A 17500-nucleotide genomic window follows, 5' to 3' on the forward strand; every position below is an offset into this window, starting at 1 on the left:
TCCACAGCGCTCCTGCCAGCCTCAACCCCAGCAGGACTCACCAGTGAGAGGATCAGCTGCTCCAGGGTCTTCAGTGGACTCTGCTCCTGAGTAAATGTGTTAATCAATGTGTAGTTGATGTTTCGGCATCAAACGCCTTCTTAGGTTGTTGGTCCTTAGGTGTGCGTCAGAGTGTGATACAGAAACATCAACTATACATATGTAATTAATTTACTTTGGAGCAGAGAGTGTGTGAGTTGCTTCTGTATGTTGCACTAACATTAACTCAACGCTTCAGTTGTGTGTGTGTGTGTGTGTGTGTGCGTGATCCACAAAGCCTACTCAGTTGTGCTGTGTAGACGTAAGATGAAAAACATTCAGCGTTTCGATGAGATTCTTGGCTCAAAGTGAGCTCATTGTCGAGCTCTGGTAATGTGTAGTGACAGTCCATTTTAATTAGAGAGACACTAGTCGGAGTCTCAGAGATGTGCTGAGAGCGCACCCTGTGAGCTACAGAAAGTGTAATATCCCTCCCCGTGCCGGGGGTCTCTTTGTGCAGTGATATGAGGTGCTTGGGTGTCGGGGGCCAATAAGACAAAGCTGTTTTTTTTATTTTTTTTTTATTTTTTTTATTCTGGGCTAGGAGGGGGGTTTAAAACAGCGGCGAAGGCCTCTGATTATGGGGCGAGTAGAGCGTGTCAGCGGCGTGGCTGATTGCCTTAAACAGAAAGACGCTGGAGCCATTAATAATACATTAGCCTATCTGATGCTCCCGCTATGCAACCAAACTCATTTCTCTCCTTCCCCCGCGGACTCTGGCTCGCCCCTCGCCGCCGAGGCCGCAGGAAATTCTAATGATGACGACGAGCCTCAGAGAACGTGGGGGGTGTTGGTGACGGTCAGGAAACTAATATGCTTCACTTATTTATAGGCGAGTGTGGGACAGTGCCACATGCAGCTATTATGCAGATAGATCTCAATTAACTTTTTAGTCCTCGTGAGTTAATTACTGCCCATATAGGAGACGGAAGGCTTCTGTGTCACCGTTCTTTGGAGCAGAACTTCGACTGCAAACTAAACCGTGCTGTCGCTCGGAGCAGAACACACACACACCTCGTGGATGTGCACTCACACGCTACAGAAATAGAGTGAACCGGTCCGTGTGTTTGTTGACGTACGTTTTGGAAGAATGACTTGAAGGCAATATGGATGTATAATTAACATTTCAGTATTTGAATTGAGACTGATTCTAATTCTAATTCCAAGTCTACTCCAGACCTTAATTAATCTAGTCTACTATCAAGTCTAATTCTTACTAACTAAATTATTGTAACTCCGGTGCTAATTCTAGCTAACTCAAATTCTAATTTTGAACCTGACACGGTTGGAAGCTGAGACATATCATTTTGATACTGAGTCTGAGAACTGGAGGTCCATTTATCCCGCTCTGTGTGGCCATTAGTGTACACCGTAGCACTTCATTGTTTCACGCCTGGGCAGTCCCCGCCAAGGCCACTGATGAACGACGCAGGGCCGCGCTGGGGAAGGCAGAGGGAGGATTTGAATGGCTGTAAATGGGCTGTCTCAGCGGCCCCAGGAGCCTCGGCCCAGCCCAGGCCAGCCTCAACTGGAGAAATATGTGACCTTGTTTGATGTTTTATGATCCTCTGCCTCCTCCTCCTCCTCTGCACGCGCACACACGCACACACACACACACACACAGACTCGTCCCTCTCCCATCTCTACCTTGGGGTGAGTGATGGGCCCGTGTCTGGAGAGGGGGCCCTGGAAGGTGTGAGTGCTGGGACACGCCTGGCTGGCAGCGAGGCGGGAGAGAGGGCCGCATTAGTCAAGATGAGTGGCCCCGCCTGTGCCCCATCGTCCTCACTGTGGCGCTCTGTTTCCCTCGCTCTGTTTCTCTCGCTCTCCCTCAGTCTGTTTCACTCTTTCTCTCTGTCTCACTCTCTTCGTCCCACTCTCTTTTTCTGTCTTCCCTTCCTCTCTATCTCTCTCTCTCTGCCTCTCTCTCTCTCTCTCTCTCTGTATCTCTCCCTCTCTCTCTCCTCCTCTCTATCTCCATCTCTCTCTCTCTCTCCCTCTCTCTCTCTCCCTCCCTCTCTCTCTCTCTCTCTCTCTGTCTGATGGAGGAGCATGGGGCTGTGTGTCACACCCTCAGCACTAAAGCACTTCACTCATGCCCTCAAGTGGGCCCCTGATGGCCTTGCTCACACAGTCATGTACACACACACATACATACACACACACATATACTAACACACTATCATACACACACACATATACTTACACACGATCATACACACAGACAGACACACACACACATCCTTCTGCAGCGTCTGGAGAAAAAGTCTCTGACCTGTAGAGGACTCTGTAAGAGAACAAATGGCGTAGAGCTTCATCTCCAGGGCATTACTGGAGAAGAGAAGAGAGGAAAGGAGGAGAGGAGAGGGGAGGGGAGGGGAGGAGAGGAAAGGAGCGGAGAGGAGAGGAAAAGAGAAGACCGGAGAGGGGAGGTGTGGTGCGGAGCAGAGCATCTGCTGTGTCCTTCCTGCTCCCTCCCAATTCCGTGCCACCAATCCGCGTCGCAACGCTAGCTGCTAGCCGTGCGCAGCTTATTAAAATACCTGCTGTCCTCTAGAATCGCCTGAGACGCATCATAATGAGAGAAGACTGTTTGAAAGAGACACGTGTTTATCAAACGAAAACACAGAGAGATGCTTCCACAGCCGCATAGCAGGGGGACTCAAGATGCTGTCGATATGCGAGACTTGTGTTTATTATGTTGAGGCAATAAGTGATATGTGTGGGTGGTCAGACAAAGAATAGATGGACAGATGGATTTAAATAGATCTTTTTTTTCTCTTTGCTTGTGCACCAAGGCAGTTTCTCTTCTCCTTCCCTCTTCTCTTGGTCTCCTCTCGTCTTTTCTTCTTCTCCGAATCTCCATAAAAAAAGGGGAGTGATTATCAGTTGAGAAGCTGGCAGTTGTAGATTTTTTCTCCCCCCCCCCCCTCCCCCCAGTCTAAAAGCTGCCTTCTAGACGGGACTATATTCGACAGATAACTAATCTCTCAGAAGTCCTGTTTGTTCTTGAGGTTTGCCCCCACTACAAACATTTTCTTGATCAAAGCCCTGTGAAAAGGCCTGCCACTTCAAACATGGGCCATACACAGCCACATCTCTCGCCTGCCCGCCTGCCTGCTTGCTACCCGCCCGACCATTGCCATGGCAACTGCTTAATCCCGGCCGTCACCACCCAGGCTACTATTCCAGGTAGCCAGAAGAGTGAAAGAAACACAAAAAGGCTTCCCTTCTCTCTCTTTTTCTTTTTTTTTTGGGGGGGTGGGGGTGTTCTATTGATTTCAAAGGCAGGCTGTGTGTCAGGATGGAGGTTCACTGAACTAAAGATGGTCTCAACACTCGCACTCACATACTCACACACACACACACAGAGAGACACACATATACACACACAGAGAGAGAGAGAAATTGGATCAGTGCTCACACAGTATTGTTAATATGTCCACATGGGATTGTTCACATTTGCCAGAGAGATATTCACTGAATTTAAAAATCCGTTCCTATCATTTCCTTCTAAGATCACTCCTCAGCGTGAACTCCCAACTGTGCATTTAACAATTAAAGCAATTTTGTTCCTTTTTTATAAATATTAATTAATTTCTCACATTATTCTTAAAAGCTTTATTAGTCATTGTGTAGCCAGAGTGGATATGAATCCTAAAAACAATCCCTGCCGCCTCAGAGATGATCTCACATTGAGATTGACATTCATGTTATCAGTGGGCCGTGAGAACAGTGGGGTTTAAGGCATGTTTGATGTCTTTAAAGCGAGGGTGCCCAGGGATTAATATTCCACGGGCAGATGTATTCAGTGTCGGCGCCGTTTTTGCACATTCCCCTCGTCTTCTTTTGCACAGTCCCCTCGTCTTCAAAGCCCAGACGACCCAAACTTTCCCCGCATCCATTTCATCTGGAGCCTTGCTGCTCCGCACGGATGGAAGACCCGCGCTTCCACAGTCATAATTACACACGGGCCTCTTGGAGATTGTTTTCATTTCTTTCCTCAGAGAGGGGCGAAGAAACGCACTCAATATATATCGCTCCGCTCAGACAGGCCAAAGTACTGGTGAAGAGAAACGCACTCAATATATATATATACTGTATATATATCGCTCCGCTCAGACAGGCCAAAGTACTGGTGAAGAGAAACGCACTCAATATATATATATACTGTATATATATCGCTCCGCTCAGACAGGCCAAAGTACAGGTGAAGAGAAACGCACTCAATATATATATATACTGTATATATATCGCTCCGCTATCACGGGCCAAAGTACAGGTGAAGAGAAACGCACTCAATATATATATATCTCTCCGCTCTCACGGGCCAAAGTACAGGTAAAGAGCTGCAGAACTCCCATCTGGTGCGCTAACTTTCACTTCTGAGAGCACAGCCCAGTCATGACATACACATTTGAGCTCTAAACTCATTGGGCCAGCTTGCCCATCAACCTCTCATCAATCATCTCTCTGGACCTGAAGTGACAGCTGAGGTGGAACTGCCCCCCCCCACACACACACAAACACACACACAACCCAACCCAACCCAACTCCAGCCCTGTTTCAGCAAGCCAATCAGGATTCCCCTCAATTCCCTGACATTTCAGTAATCTCTATCAAAGTCTCACTAAACACATTGCGCATGATTGCCGGTGCGGTGCAGACCCAGGGGCAGCGCTACATTCGCCTGCATCATTGTTAAGGAAATGGCAGACGCGTTGGACTTAAAGGGCAGCCGGCATCTGGCTCTTTAAGACTAAATTTCCTGATAAATTAAAACTGCACAGTTGGACGCAGTGCGACCAGACCGTGTCCCTGCCCTTTATTATTTACCTTTGATAAATGCAGGGGGACGAGGCCACCCAAAAACCCGCCGCCGCCAATTCACCAAACCTGAACCTTCTCTGACCTTTCCGAGACATAACACGTTTGGCAATTATCAACGCGAGAGGTGTGCCGCAGCAGGACGACCGCTTTCGCCCGATTTCAAAGATACATTTAATTTTTTTTGCGTTTTCGGGAAATCTGTCGAGAGACCAACAACGCGCATTAGCTGTAATTATCCTATTACAAACACGGCGCCATCATTTCAGCTGTTGACTTTGTGACCAGGCGTCTCATCGCCTCACGGCTGCTCAGGGGTTTGTCAGTGTTTTGGTTTTCGATTCTCTAGGTGAGGGAAGTAGGGAAAAAAACAACGAGGAAGGGAGAAAGCGGGTGTTAATGACACAAATTTGGCCGTGTTTTTAAATAGCTGCGGCCCCATTAGTGTGTTATTAACAGGGTAATGGGCTGTTACTAAACTGCAGTGTGACATTGCAGCCTGTGCAGTCTGCTCTGTTCCATGCTGTTCCTCTCCTCTCTCCTGCTGGAGAAGCGGGGGCTTATGGGATGCAGAGGAGAGGAGAGGGCAAGAGCAGAGGTTAAAGGGTCAGACCACACCTCTGAGCTCTGAGTTGGGTATGGTTTCCTGAGAGAGAGAGAGAGAGAGAGGGAGAGAATGGTGGACGAGTTTGAGCTCAAGCTCACAGATGTACATTTACAGCAGATGACAGCTGAACGTTTTGAAAGCAGAAGAGGTTTTAGATTTTTGCTGCTGTCAACATTTCTTCTCCAGGACAGAAGCCCAGCACATCTGGGACCCTGAGAAATGTCTTGCTGCTCGGTAACAGAGTGCTGCGCTATACTGTAAACTGCAAGAGTCTGCATGTATTTGTGTGTGTGTGTGTGTGTGTGTGTGTGTGTGTGTGTGTGTGTGTGTGTGTGTGTGTGTGTGTGTGTGTGTGTGGGAGGGGTGGGGTGGGGTTGTGTGTGTGTTTGTGTGGCCGCATGTGTATATGTGCGCGTGTGTGTCCAACATTGGTGTTGTGCAGTCTATCTATACTTCTATAATTATAATATCTGTCTCATGTCCTCTATCCTGCATCCACATACAGCCGCGTCTGAAGTGTCAGTGTAGCGGCCCAACGAACGAACGAGTGAGTGAGGGAGTGCTCCCCCTCTCCTCTGATGAGCGGCAAACGGCTTCTCGCCTCTCAGCTCTTAATCAATATCCCACTGACAATCGGGGCCTGGCAGGGGGCCGCGCCTGTACGAGGGGGGGGGGGGGGGGGGGGGCTGGGCTCTCAAGAAAATAGTTTGCCGTCCACAATTGAAGCCTGGGGCTAAAAGCTAGGCTGGCGTGTGAATATATTTTTAGAGAGTATGGGATAGAGATTGACAGTGAGAGCGTGGCTGTAAATTGAGTGTCAGGGATCTCACTCAACATGGTGCAGAGAAAGGGGGAAGGAGGAGGAGGAGGAGAGAAAATGAAGGGGGGGTGGAGAAGAAAAAAAAAAGAAAAAAAAGATGAGAGAAATTAAACCTGGGAGCTGTAACAGTGTAATAAACCTGGGCTCGCCATATGAGAAGGTTCAGTGTCTGAACTTTTGTTGCTTTCAGAAATAATTTATAGCTCAGTGGGGAGAAGGGATGTGATAACACACATATTAAAACAGTCCTCTCTCTCGCTGACCCCCTGCTTTACAGTCCCCGGCTGCTCAAGACTTTCTCACATAGGCAAAGGCTTTTAGTTCTGTGCGTTTCCATTTTAGCCATTTAGCAGGTGCTTTTCTCCAAAGCGACTCATAGTCTCGTACAGCACTTTGATCAGTGTGTGATCCGTGTGCGATCCGTGTGTGAACAGTGTATGATCCGTGTGCTTGTTGTGCATGGACCTCACGACCTTGGTGTTGATAGCACTTTGCTCTGCATGCCTGTCTTCCCTCACACACACTGGTTCTGGTTCTGTGTGTGGACTCAGAGCAGATGGTTCGGGTCCTGGTCAGAATGTTCCTAGAGCAGATTTTCTTTTAGGATTCCCTCAGTGGTCCTTCTCTTTTTTTTCCTCCTCTCCACCGGGGTGCCGTGCCAGACTCCTTCGTGTTTGAGTATGCGTGTGCACGCTGACAGAAGGCTCCAGGGCAGTTACCACGGCAGCAGAATCGTCAAACAGCATGCCTCCCCACCACCTGACCCCCCACTTCGTGCCCTCACTATCATGTGAGGATAGGACAACGCCACATGGAGCCTGTGCCTGGGAGATCATGGCTGCCTCTTCTCTTCTTGTTATGTGGAACTTCTCCCTTTCAAGCAAAACAGGCCCTAAAGTTCAGTGGCTCATTCTTCAAAAAGGACTATTATGGCTTCTCTCTGATTCAGTGTCATGCAGTGCTCAGACTAACCTCTCTTGTGCACTTTCTTCTCTCTCTCTCTCTCTCCTCCCCATACTCTCCCTGTCACATCTGTTTGAAGCAAGGAGGAAAAGTCAGAGTTTTGAAGGGGAGAACTATGACCAATGCTTTCCAAGTCGAAGGCAGGCTCTTTTCAAAAGTTTGCTCGAAGGCAAGCAATTTGGCCAAGGGTCTTCAGCCATGACAGATTCGTCTCTCCCGTTTCTTACATGTGCTTCCCTTCGTGTCAAAAGTCATCTCTGCCCCACTCTCCGCCTTTCTTCTTGTTCTAAGGATCTATAATACACATTTCTTTCCAGATCTGTCATCGCAAACGTTTCGCAAGCCTTTAAAAAAAAGCGAGTATCAGTCTTTCCCTTTGGCCCGTTGCCGTCTGGAACCAGAGGGGTCTCGAGAGGCAGCCTAGTGCCTGTCAGCCTCGGCTGTCGGCTGCGCTGGCATAAATCCGCCGCAGTGAGAAGCCCAAAGGGGCTGCGGGCTTAGGCGGTCACCGAACGCTCAAGGGCCACCGTCTCAGGTCGGGCCTGCCGCCATTTCCATAATTAGGAGCTTTTCGACCAAGAAAGCAGCCGTCCACCATGGTTTCAGAGGGCAGGGGGGAAGCAGGGATTGGAGGATGAGAGAGACTGAGCCCTGGACCATCCCTCTCTCTCTTTCTCTCCCTCTCTCCCTCTATGTCTTTTTTCTAACTCTCTTCCCTTTCAGCTGTCACCTCTCTCACTCGTGTCCCCAGTTGTAATCACCGTCACCCTTGAAGTGGAGAAATCTCTCCATTTCATGGGGCCCAGGCGTCCAGGCTCTTGATTGCAGCAAATCGATCTCTAATCACGTGGCTCCGTCGGCTTTCATCCCCCGCCGCGACGTACCGTGCCATGCTGCGCCCGCCTCCTTTCGTCTTAAGAGGCTACGGTTATATTTACATGCCGCAGCCTTCAGGGCTCCTCCGACGCCGGGCCACGCCGCCATGTTTCGGATACGAGAGTCACAACACACTGCTTTAATCACCCTTTTCATGTGAGCTCTTTGTGAGTGTGTGTGTGTGTGTGTGTGTGTGTGTGTGTGTGTGTGTGTGTGTGTGTGTGCGTGTGTGTGTGTGTGTGTGTCTGGAGCATCCGTCTCCCGCCACAGCCGCTGTCAGTTGAAAATCTCCTCTCTGCTGATTGCCCACTTCAGTCCATTTCACTGCAGCTCAATTATACTGGCCTGGAGGAGAAGGCTTTACAATGGAGGCTTGACCCAGGTGCACCGTTTTTTCTCTTTCCCTCTCTCTCTCTCTCATCTTCTTTCATCTCTTTCGCTCTCAACTCTTTCTGCTCCTGCCATTCCCTTGCTCACTTTGTCCTTGGCTGTCTAAGGGTCTAATTGTCTAATTTTAATGCTATGGTCCTTGTACTCTTTTTAACTGCGTAGTTCTATTCCGTCTTTCATCCCCGGCGACTAGAGAAAATGCGAAAGGTCGGTTTTGGGAAATGATTTGGTCACTGCTGGCGTGAAGGTAGATGTATTTTGATGTACTGTGTGCGAAACCTGAAACGGACGTGTGTTGTTGGAGAGTGTTTTTTAGTTTTTAGAGCCCCAACTATCCCGGGGATGGTTTATGGGCGTGCAAACAGGGTCTGGCACCAGCGTGTCTCTCCCAGAACCCCCCCAGATGAGCCGAATAAATCTGGACTCCTCCTGCTCCCCTCCTGTCTCATTCCGTTCCGTGCCTCGCCTCGACCTTTTCTGTTCTGGGGAAAACACTGCCATAAAGCTCTATGGGTTTTAGGGCCCCCGCCGTGCCCTTGAGGAGTGGAGGGTGGCAGTAGAGAGGGAAAAAGAGAGAGAGATGGAGGAAGAGAGAGAGAGAGAAATGGAGGAGGATGAGAACAGAGAGAGAGAGAGGAGGACATGAAGGGATAGAGAGAGATGAGGGGAGGAGGACATGAAGTGAGAGAGAGAGAGAGAGAGAGAGAGAGATGTGGATAGTAGATAGTGGAGGTGGTGAAACCTGTTCTGCCCCAGTAGCTGTAGCTGTGTTTGAGCAGCCGTCTGCATCTTATTCCAAGGCCCCTGTATAAATTCAGCACAAGTGACAATTTACAACTCCTCCACGGCCCCAGCGTGACACGCAAACCACCGAGCGTCACGCCACCGCCGCCGCCACCGAGTCAAGCTAATTTATCACAGCATTAAAGAACTACGGCAGGAGAGGAGGGACAGGAGGGACAGGCCTGTGCTAGGTGGAGGGTTGGTGTGTGTGTGTGTGTGTGTGTGTGTGTCTGTGTAAATATGTTGGACTGTTCAGAAAATTTGAGTCTTGATGAAACTTGACTTGTAATGTGGAATCAAATAAAGTATGTGTGTGTGTGTGTGTGTGTGTGACTTGAGAGTGGAAGCCTGCCCTATAGCTGTGGGGGGATTGAGTGAGTGTGTGTGTGTGTGTGTGTGTGTGTGTGTGTGTGTGTGTGTGTGTGTGTGTGTGGGCGGGGGGGGGGGGTGGTTGAGTGTGGGGCGGGAACTGCTGGGTGTCTCTGGTCACACCTCTCACATCACACCAACACATTCACACCCTCCACACACACACACACATACACGGACACCTCGAGAGGATGGCTCTAACCGACCTCCACGACCTCCCCTTCAAGTTAATGACTGTGATGCAAACTGACCACTGCGGTGTCACTGCTGAACGTGAACTAACTAACTAAGCGCAGCAGCGCAACTCTGGAGCGACCATTTGCTGGAGCAAGTTGTGAGTGGGGGACAAGGAATTGAATTATTTTTCACAAGATTCAGAACATTGTCAGATAGCCAGAGAGGGGGCTAGCACCTCTCCTAGATAATGGAGCGAGTCCCTCTCTTGCTGAAAAGCATGCGCGTCATTTGAAACTCAAGCAGATGTGACACGCTGTGCCTGATTCAATAGCGGAGAAAGATGCCATTTTCCCCAAATGTGATACGCAGCAAATCCCGCACACTCAGACACAAGCTCGGTTAATTATATTATGTCAGGAACCTTTTCAGCTCTCATCACTTTGAATTGAAAGTCTGACGCGACACACACACTCTCAGAAAAAAAAGAGACGTGAGACGTTGCTGCATTGCGTAGGCGAAGTAACCTTCAAATTTTCCATTAGATTTTTGGTTGTTTGTCAAAGACTCTTTTTCTCTTGCGATGCAATTTACATATTTATCAGAGCTGATGGTAATATGACATCTTTTAATTTTTGATGTGCTTCCGGGGCCTGCCAGCAGTAATGTGGCTGCAGTGACTCTCTCAGGTGAGGAATGTGCTGAGTCGGCTGTCTGATCCAAGGGTGTGGGCATAAATTTCCCCTCCTCCGTCTCCCTATCCCTCTCTCGCTCCATCTCCGTCTCTCTTTCTCTCCATCTCTCATTTTCTCCTCTCAATCTCTCTCTCTTACAAACACCTCTCTCTCTCTCCTCAACCTTACATATACACTCTCGATCCCTCTCTCTCTCTCTCTCTCTCTCTCTCTCTCTATCTCTCGCTAACAAACACACACACCCACATTCACTCTCCCCCCCTCGTACTCTTTCTCTCTTTTCCCCTGCCTCTCCTCTCTTTCTTAAGGCACTGGCTTTTCTGACTTTCCTAATGTAAGTGCGTGTCTCGCCCTATCTGAGTGGATGTGACAGGGCCTTTAATTTCTCTGATGAGGTTGAGTGGTAGGAGCCTTTGTGTTCTCAAAGCACCCCACTCAACAGCCTGACTTTGGTAATGTACAGCGTGGACTTAGCCTCGGGTAAGATATCCATAACTGTACATATATAAAATATAAAGTTGTTATGTAAAGCTATATTTAACTATAAATACCAAAACGGTGTGTAGAGAAGGGGAGAGCATATGTTTTCATAGTTAACTGCCTGGTTTTCGGGTGGTAATTAGTCCATTTTAGACTTACCTCTCAACAAAGCAGTTAATGACATTTGAGAGAATATCAGCTATAGTTCTTCCTCCTATCAGTGATGAAAGCACAAAAATAAAGTCATCAGTTTGTATTTCACAAGTCCCAGTATAATAAACTGAGTTAAATGTTCTGACACCACAACAGCATTGATGATTCTGGCAACAGTCACACATTCATCTTGCTTCCGAGTGCCTGTGTTTTGTAACTGCTCTGAGGGGGTCTGTGTGGACGCTGTTGATCTTTTCCGCCCCCTGCTGACGGATTAGTGGTACTGTAGCTGGCTCTAAGGAAGGGCTCAGAAAGGCTGGCGCAGCAGCGGTGGCAGGGACAGAGAGAGCTGAGCTGCTCCCACTCCCTCTCCTGTCTTTCCGCTGGAGGAGGATAAATTTGAGATCTCCCTCTAAGTGGCCCTCGTGGAAATCACACAGATACAGGCGCAGAGCTCAAATTAGCATGAAAGCATATTTAGCGCAGCATTATTTACACGTTCCTGGAGGATTTGTAGGTCAGCTGGCTTATTGTGAGGCTTTTATTAAATACACGGCTGTTGGGCTTTTTTTCCCCGGGCAGATAAAGAGGAGTAAGGTGGCGTTGCGGACACGCCAGGTTAACTCTGCTCCCCGGCGAACTTCTCCACAGACCCCTCGGGCGGTTCTCCACCCCAACGGAGCTGCGCTTTTTTTTGCTTTTTTCTTTACCCGGGAGCCCGGTTGCGTCGGGTCAGGGCCAAGGTGGAATTTATAACTGATGGAATTTCACACTCAGGCGAGCGAGCGCCAGGCCTGGTGAAACGCAAGCACTCACATTTACAACAAACGCCACTGTCTCTCCGCAGAGACTACTGAATGGCAAAGCCATTCATCTCTGTGAAGGGCATAGAGAGAGAGAGAGAGAGAGAGAGAGAGAGAGTATGTGTGTGTGTGTACAAGAGGGAGAGCGAGAGCTAAATAAAAGCAGTAGAGGTACAATCTCTTTCCTATTCCTTCAAACACAGAGTGATGTTTCATGTTTAAAGCTTCTGCCTGCACACAAGTGCAGCAGTTTTTTTCGAGGCTCCTGTAACCAAAGCGTACTTAAAGAGAAAAGGCCGCATATTGGCAATTAGCATTTCCCCAGCTCAGCAGAAACAGAGAGGGGGTCGATAGGATATTAAGCTTGTGTACGTAGCAATGAGGTACACAATCACTTTCAGCCGTTTAGGACACACAGAGTGTGTTGGAACAGCGCTTTAGACATGATATAGTATTGACCCCGCATCACTGATTTACCCAACGCCTGGGAAACAGCCGATGTGTGTGTGTGTGTGTGTGTTAGTGTGTGTTTCTCTGTGTATTTATGTGTGTGTGTCTGTCTGAGGGTATGTGTGTCAGTGTATGTGTATATGAATATGTTTATCTATGTGCATTTGTGTGTGTGTGTCTGAGTGTGGACAGCATTGCTTCAGCAGTAGTTTTCATAGTACTCAGCGCTGAATTGATAGGTATTGAATGGGTGCTTCTCTATAGCCATTTTTCCATTGAAGCCACTGGTGTATGAGTGTGTGTGTGTGTGTGTGTGTGAGTCTGCATCCCCATGTCTGAGACGGGCAGGTGAGAAGCTCTTGAGCCGTCGAGGAGACGTATCAGTAACGTCTCAGCCGACTCAAGTACCTCCGGCGCAGGGCTTTTAGCGCTCCACGCCCGTCAGTGAGACCACCGACCTCGACTGAAGTAGTGCTCTCCTCTCGAAACACTCAGCTGCTCAGGCAGTCAAGAAAGCATCGATAATACAAATCCCCCCACACACACACACACACACACATGCCCCCACCTCAGACGGCTGACCACCCCACAGTAGCCCACAAAGCCCCCGTACACACACACAAACACACAGACACACACAAACACACAGACACACACAAACACACAGACACACACAAACACACACAGACACACATGGCCTCCAGGGGAAGCCAGTGGGCATAATGTATTAGGGTCATACTTGTTTTTACAGGCCTGATATGTGCATGTATAATTCAGGCCGAAGGCTGCATAATGCATGCGCTGATTTCCTGTTTGATTCATGGCAGGACAGTCAGAGGCAGGACACTCTTTGTGGTCTGGAGGCCTGGGCAGGAGTGATCCCTCAACACACACTGTGGCTCGCGTGCACGCACACACACACACACACACACACACACACACACACGCACAGACAGTCACACACATGCATGTGCACACACACACATGCACACACACTTGTGACACATATATATACAACCTCAGGCACACACACACACACATGCATGTGCACACACACCTACATCCACACTCTCAGACACACATATGCACACACACTGACACATATACAGTATATACGTACACCCTCGGACACGGACACACACACACACACACACACACACACACACATTGTGAGGGTCTTTATCCTCTCCTCAGCTCTAGGATCTCAAGAGAATAAGCTGACGCAGGGCTTGTATTGTTTTTTTTTAAAAGTTTTTTTTGGACGTCCTGAGATGTCCTGACATCTTCCCTACCCTCCCTTCAATCACTCTCAGCTCAGGGAAGGAAATGGCCACTACACTATAACACCAGTGTTAGTGTGCTTTGTGTGCATCGCTCTACATTAGGAACACCTTCAGCCCCACTTTATATGACAGAGCCCTCACTGTAGTGTAATTAGACTTTTAACTACAGTGGGATGTAATAAGTAGCACTCCTGTAATTACATATAGGGTTAAGGATAGTGGAGAGAGTCAGAGTGCTATTGCACGTGGATAATTAGTGCATTACACTATACTTACAGCTGAAGTTACAATGGAACACGAGCTAAAGGATGTAGTATGAACTTTCATCACATATTTAGTTTTGGTTTCTATTTGTGTGGGTTTTATTCTGCTGTTTGTTGTGGATGCCTTGTACAAGCCAGCCAGCACGCACATATGCACACAGGCACACAAGTGAGCATGCATACACAGAAGTACGCATGCACACACGGAAGCACACACACACACACACACACACACACACACACACACACACACACAGGAGAGGGTCTGTCAAGCCTAATGAGAGTGAGTGTGGCTGAAGTGCAGTAAGGCGTGTTGATCATAATGAAACTTGCTCACTCACATAGCAGTGGCACTCATTATGCTACCCCCCTCTCTCTCCTCTCTCTCTCTCTCTCTCTCTCTCTCTCTCTCTCACTCTCACTCTCTTTCTCTCTCACTATCCCTCTCTCCATCTCTCTCTCGCTCTCTTTCAAACATGGTGCTGGATGAACCAAAGGGCCCCAGCGTGTGTGTGGTGTACCCAGCTGTAGGGAACAGTGCTGGGGCAGGAAGGCCAACAAGCCTGCCGGCACAGAAAGGCACCCAGTCCGGCCCCAGTCCGGCCCTGGTCTGGCCCAAAGCCGCAGGCGTAGATTAGATTTTGTTTGTGTGTTTTTTTCGTTGTTGTTGTTGTTGGTTTATTTTTGTTATTATTCATTGTACTCATATACTTCACTTTTAAGATTGCTCTTTTAATTACGATTTCAGGAGTTATTTTTGTGTTTTATTCCTTATCTATTCCTTTTATTTGATCTATTTGTTTATTTCTTTTTATTTCCTTAAATTCTTGTTTAATTTTAGTTGCATTTATTTTCATTCATGTTTCCCCCGACTGGAAAGGACTCTGGTCCTAGTCCTGTTGTCGTGACGCTGTTTTGCTGAGATGTGGGCCCAATCAAGGCCAGTGCTACCTGCTCTCTGTGCAGTAACAGGTGGGGTGGATGGGATGGGGGGGGGGGGGGTTAACAAAGGCATCAGCATTGTGTACACTGGCAAAGCTCTCCAGAGAATGTCAGGTGTGTGTGTGTGTGTGTGTGTGTGTGTGTGTGTGTGTGTGTGTGTGTGTGTGTGTGTGTGTGTGTGTGTTTGTGTGTGTGTGTGTGTGTGTGTGTGTGCGAGGGTCTGAAGGGTTGTTTGGTCGTAGTTTGGCCTTGTTACCTGAGAAAACAAACACACTCCTGGTATTTTGCTAGGATTTGATTGTGTTGTCATAAACACATTTAGACTGCATGAATATAGAACTACTCCTCCTACACCTTGAGCTACAGTGGATTGCATCTCCTCCATAGGCTTAATAGAACAGCAGTAATTTGGGGCTTTGGGCTTTGGGCTTTGGGCTTTGGGGAGACTCAGAGCCTGGCCACCTCGGCCACCTGAGGAGGTGAAGGAGCTCCTGCTCTTCTTGCAGTCATGTGGCTGTTTATGGAGAGTGATGTGTCAAGCACTTAACTGCCATGTTTCCCCAGCTGTTCAAAACTGTGACCTGGTCTGACCTGCCCATCCCTCTCTCTCTCTCTCTGTGTGTGTGTGTGTGTGTGTGTGTGTGTGTGTGTGTGTGTGTGTGTGTGTGTGTGTGTGTGTGTGTGTGTGTGTGTGTGTGTGTGTGTGTGTGTGTGTGTGTGTGTGGTTTGCTAACAGTTCTCCTCAGCCCAGAGAGGGAGAAGAAAGTGGTGTTCCTCACGGCCCGAGTTCACCCTGGAGAATCCCCCGCTTCATTCATCTGCCAGGGTGAGTCAAGCTCCAGTCTTACTCCCCCCCCCTTTTCTCTCTCACCCCTTACTCTCTACTCCCCTAACCCTTCTCTCTCCACCTCTCTTTCTCTGTCATCTCTCTTTCTCTCTCATCACTCTGTCAATCTATCCATTCTGACACTTTCTTATGCCACTCTTCTGTTATCCTCTCTCCTCCTCTCTTGTTCCTCTCTCCCACCAGCTTGTGCCAGCAGGGCTTTGTTTCCTATGCTATGCTAATACTGCCCTCTGTTTCCTATGCTATGCTAATACTGAACTCTGTTTCCTATGCTATGCTAATACTACCCTCTATTTCCTATGCTACGCTAATACTACCCTCTGTTTCCTATGCTATGCTAATACTACCCTTAAGTACAAGAAATTGTGCATAATGCCAGAAATCCATGCGCGCTGTTTGGCCTCGCCGAGGTAAAACTATAGTGAGACGACTTTCGGCAATGTCGACCCTCATAATAGCGAGTTTAAGTGAACGCTTTCACTAAGGGGAACAGGGGGGGGGCATTAAAAGTGCAGTAATATCTGATGGCGGCCCATAAACATGCTGTGTGTTTTGAAATTGTAATAGCGTAGTGTGCCGAGCAGGGATAAAGAGGGATCACGGAGAGGAAGAGGATTTGGGAAGTCATTACACTGGATATTTTTGCATGTCTGTTTATCATGGCGTCTAAACTGCCTCGCCTCAGCCGAGTTGGACGACACAGACACATAAGCTGACAGACAAAGGGCTTTGGGCTTCTTCCTGTCATTGCACTTTATTATTGAACATTTTCACATAATCTTTTTGGGGATTTTTATTTTATTTTATTTTAGCCTTTTCTTATTCGACTGATATCCCTTAGGAGGGCTTGATAATTCTTTCAGACTTTCCTTATTTGTCCTATATCCTTTAGATGAGCATTATATTGTTGTGAGTTTCCATTTGACAGATATTATTTAGTAACGTACCATAATCCTGTATTTCTGGTTGTTTTTTAGTCTCTTCTTATTTAATATCCTTTCATTTACCATCATAATGCTGTTCGTTTTTAAGTCTCTTCCCGTTGGACTGATATCCTCTGGCCTTGCAGCATATCATCTTTATGTTCTAAAGTCTCGTCCTGTTTGACTGATTTCCTTCAGTAGTTTACCATGAAGTGGCAGGAAGGTAGCCGTGCTGTGCTCAATGTGCAGGTGCAGGCCTGCTCTTTCCCCTCTCTTCACTCCTCTCTCCTCTCTAATCCCTCTCTCCTCCTCTCCTCTCTCCTCTCTCTACACTTCTCTCCTCTCTCTCTACTTTATTCTCTCCTTTCCTCTCCTCTCCTCTCCTCTCCTTTCCCTTCCTCTCCTCTCCTCTCCTCTCCTCTCGTCTCCTCTACTCTATTCTCTCCTCTCCTCTCTCTCCTCTCCTCCCGTCTCTCCTGTCTCCACCCCAGTCGTGCGGATGTGCATGAATAAGCCCAGGAAATGTGAGCAATTAGCTGCTGCTCCGTGTGGCCAGGCCCATACCTGTGCACCCCCCCCCCCCCAAAAAAAAACTCCTGCCACATTGACTCAATTAGGGAGCTTGTTATGCCTCCATTAGCCCTAATGAGTGGGACAGAGGAAGAGGTGTGGGGGTGGGGGGTGGGTTGGGGTGTTGGCGCAGCGCTGTAAACGCTAACCGCTACCATTGACCTCTTTCTATCTCCTTTTCTTTCTCTCCACTCTCTTTCCCTG

The 17500-nt window shown here is 48.2% G+C and overlaps 1 protein-coding gene across 2 annotated transcripts in view; it reads left to right on the plus strand.

Annotated features, from left to right (window-relative positions):
• agbl4 (AGBL carboxypeptidase 4) overlaps positions 1-17500 on the plus strand; it is a 314407-nt gene that overhangs the window by 265823 nt on the left and 31084 nt on the right. For both annotated transcript variants that reach the window (XM_031574637.1, XM_031574638.1), the window contains exon 7: positions 15693-15782. In XM_031574637.1, the coding sequence (XP_031430497.1) occupies positions 15693-15782 (90 nt within the window). The remainder of the gene's footprint in view (positions 1-15692; positions 15783-17500) is intronic.

Source organism: Clupea harengus, chromosome 10, assembly GCF_900700415.2.
Source record: "Clupea harengus chromosome 10, Ch_v2.0.2, whole genome shotgun sequence".
Taxonomy (NCBI): Eukaryota; Metazoa; Chordata; class Actinopteri; order Clupeiformes; family Clupeidae; genus Clupea; species Clupea harengus.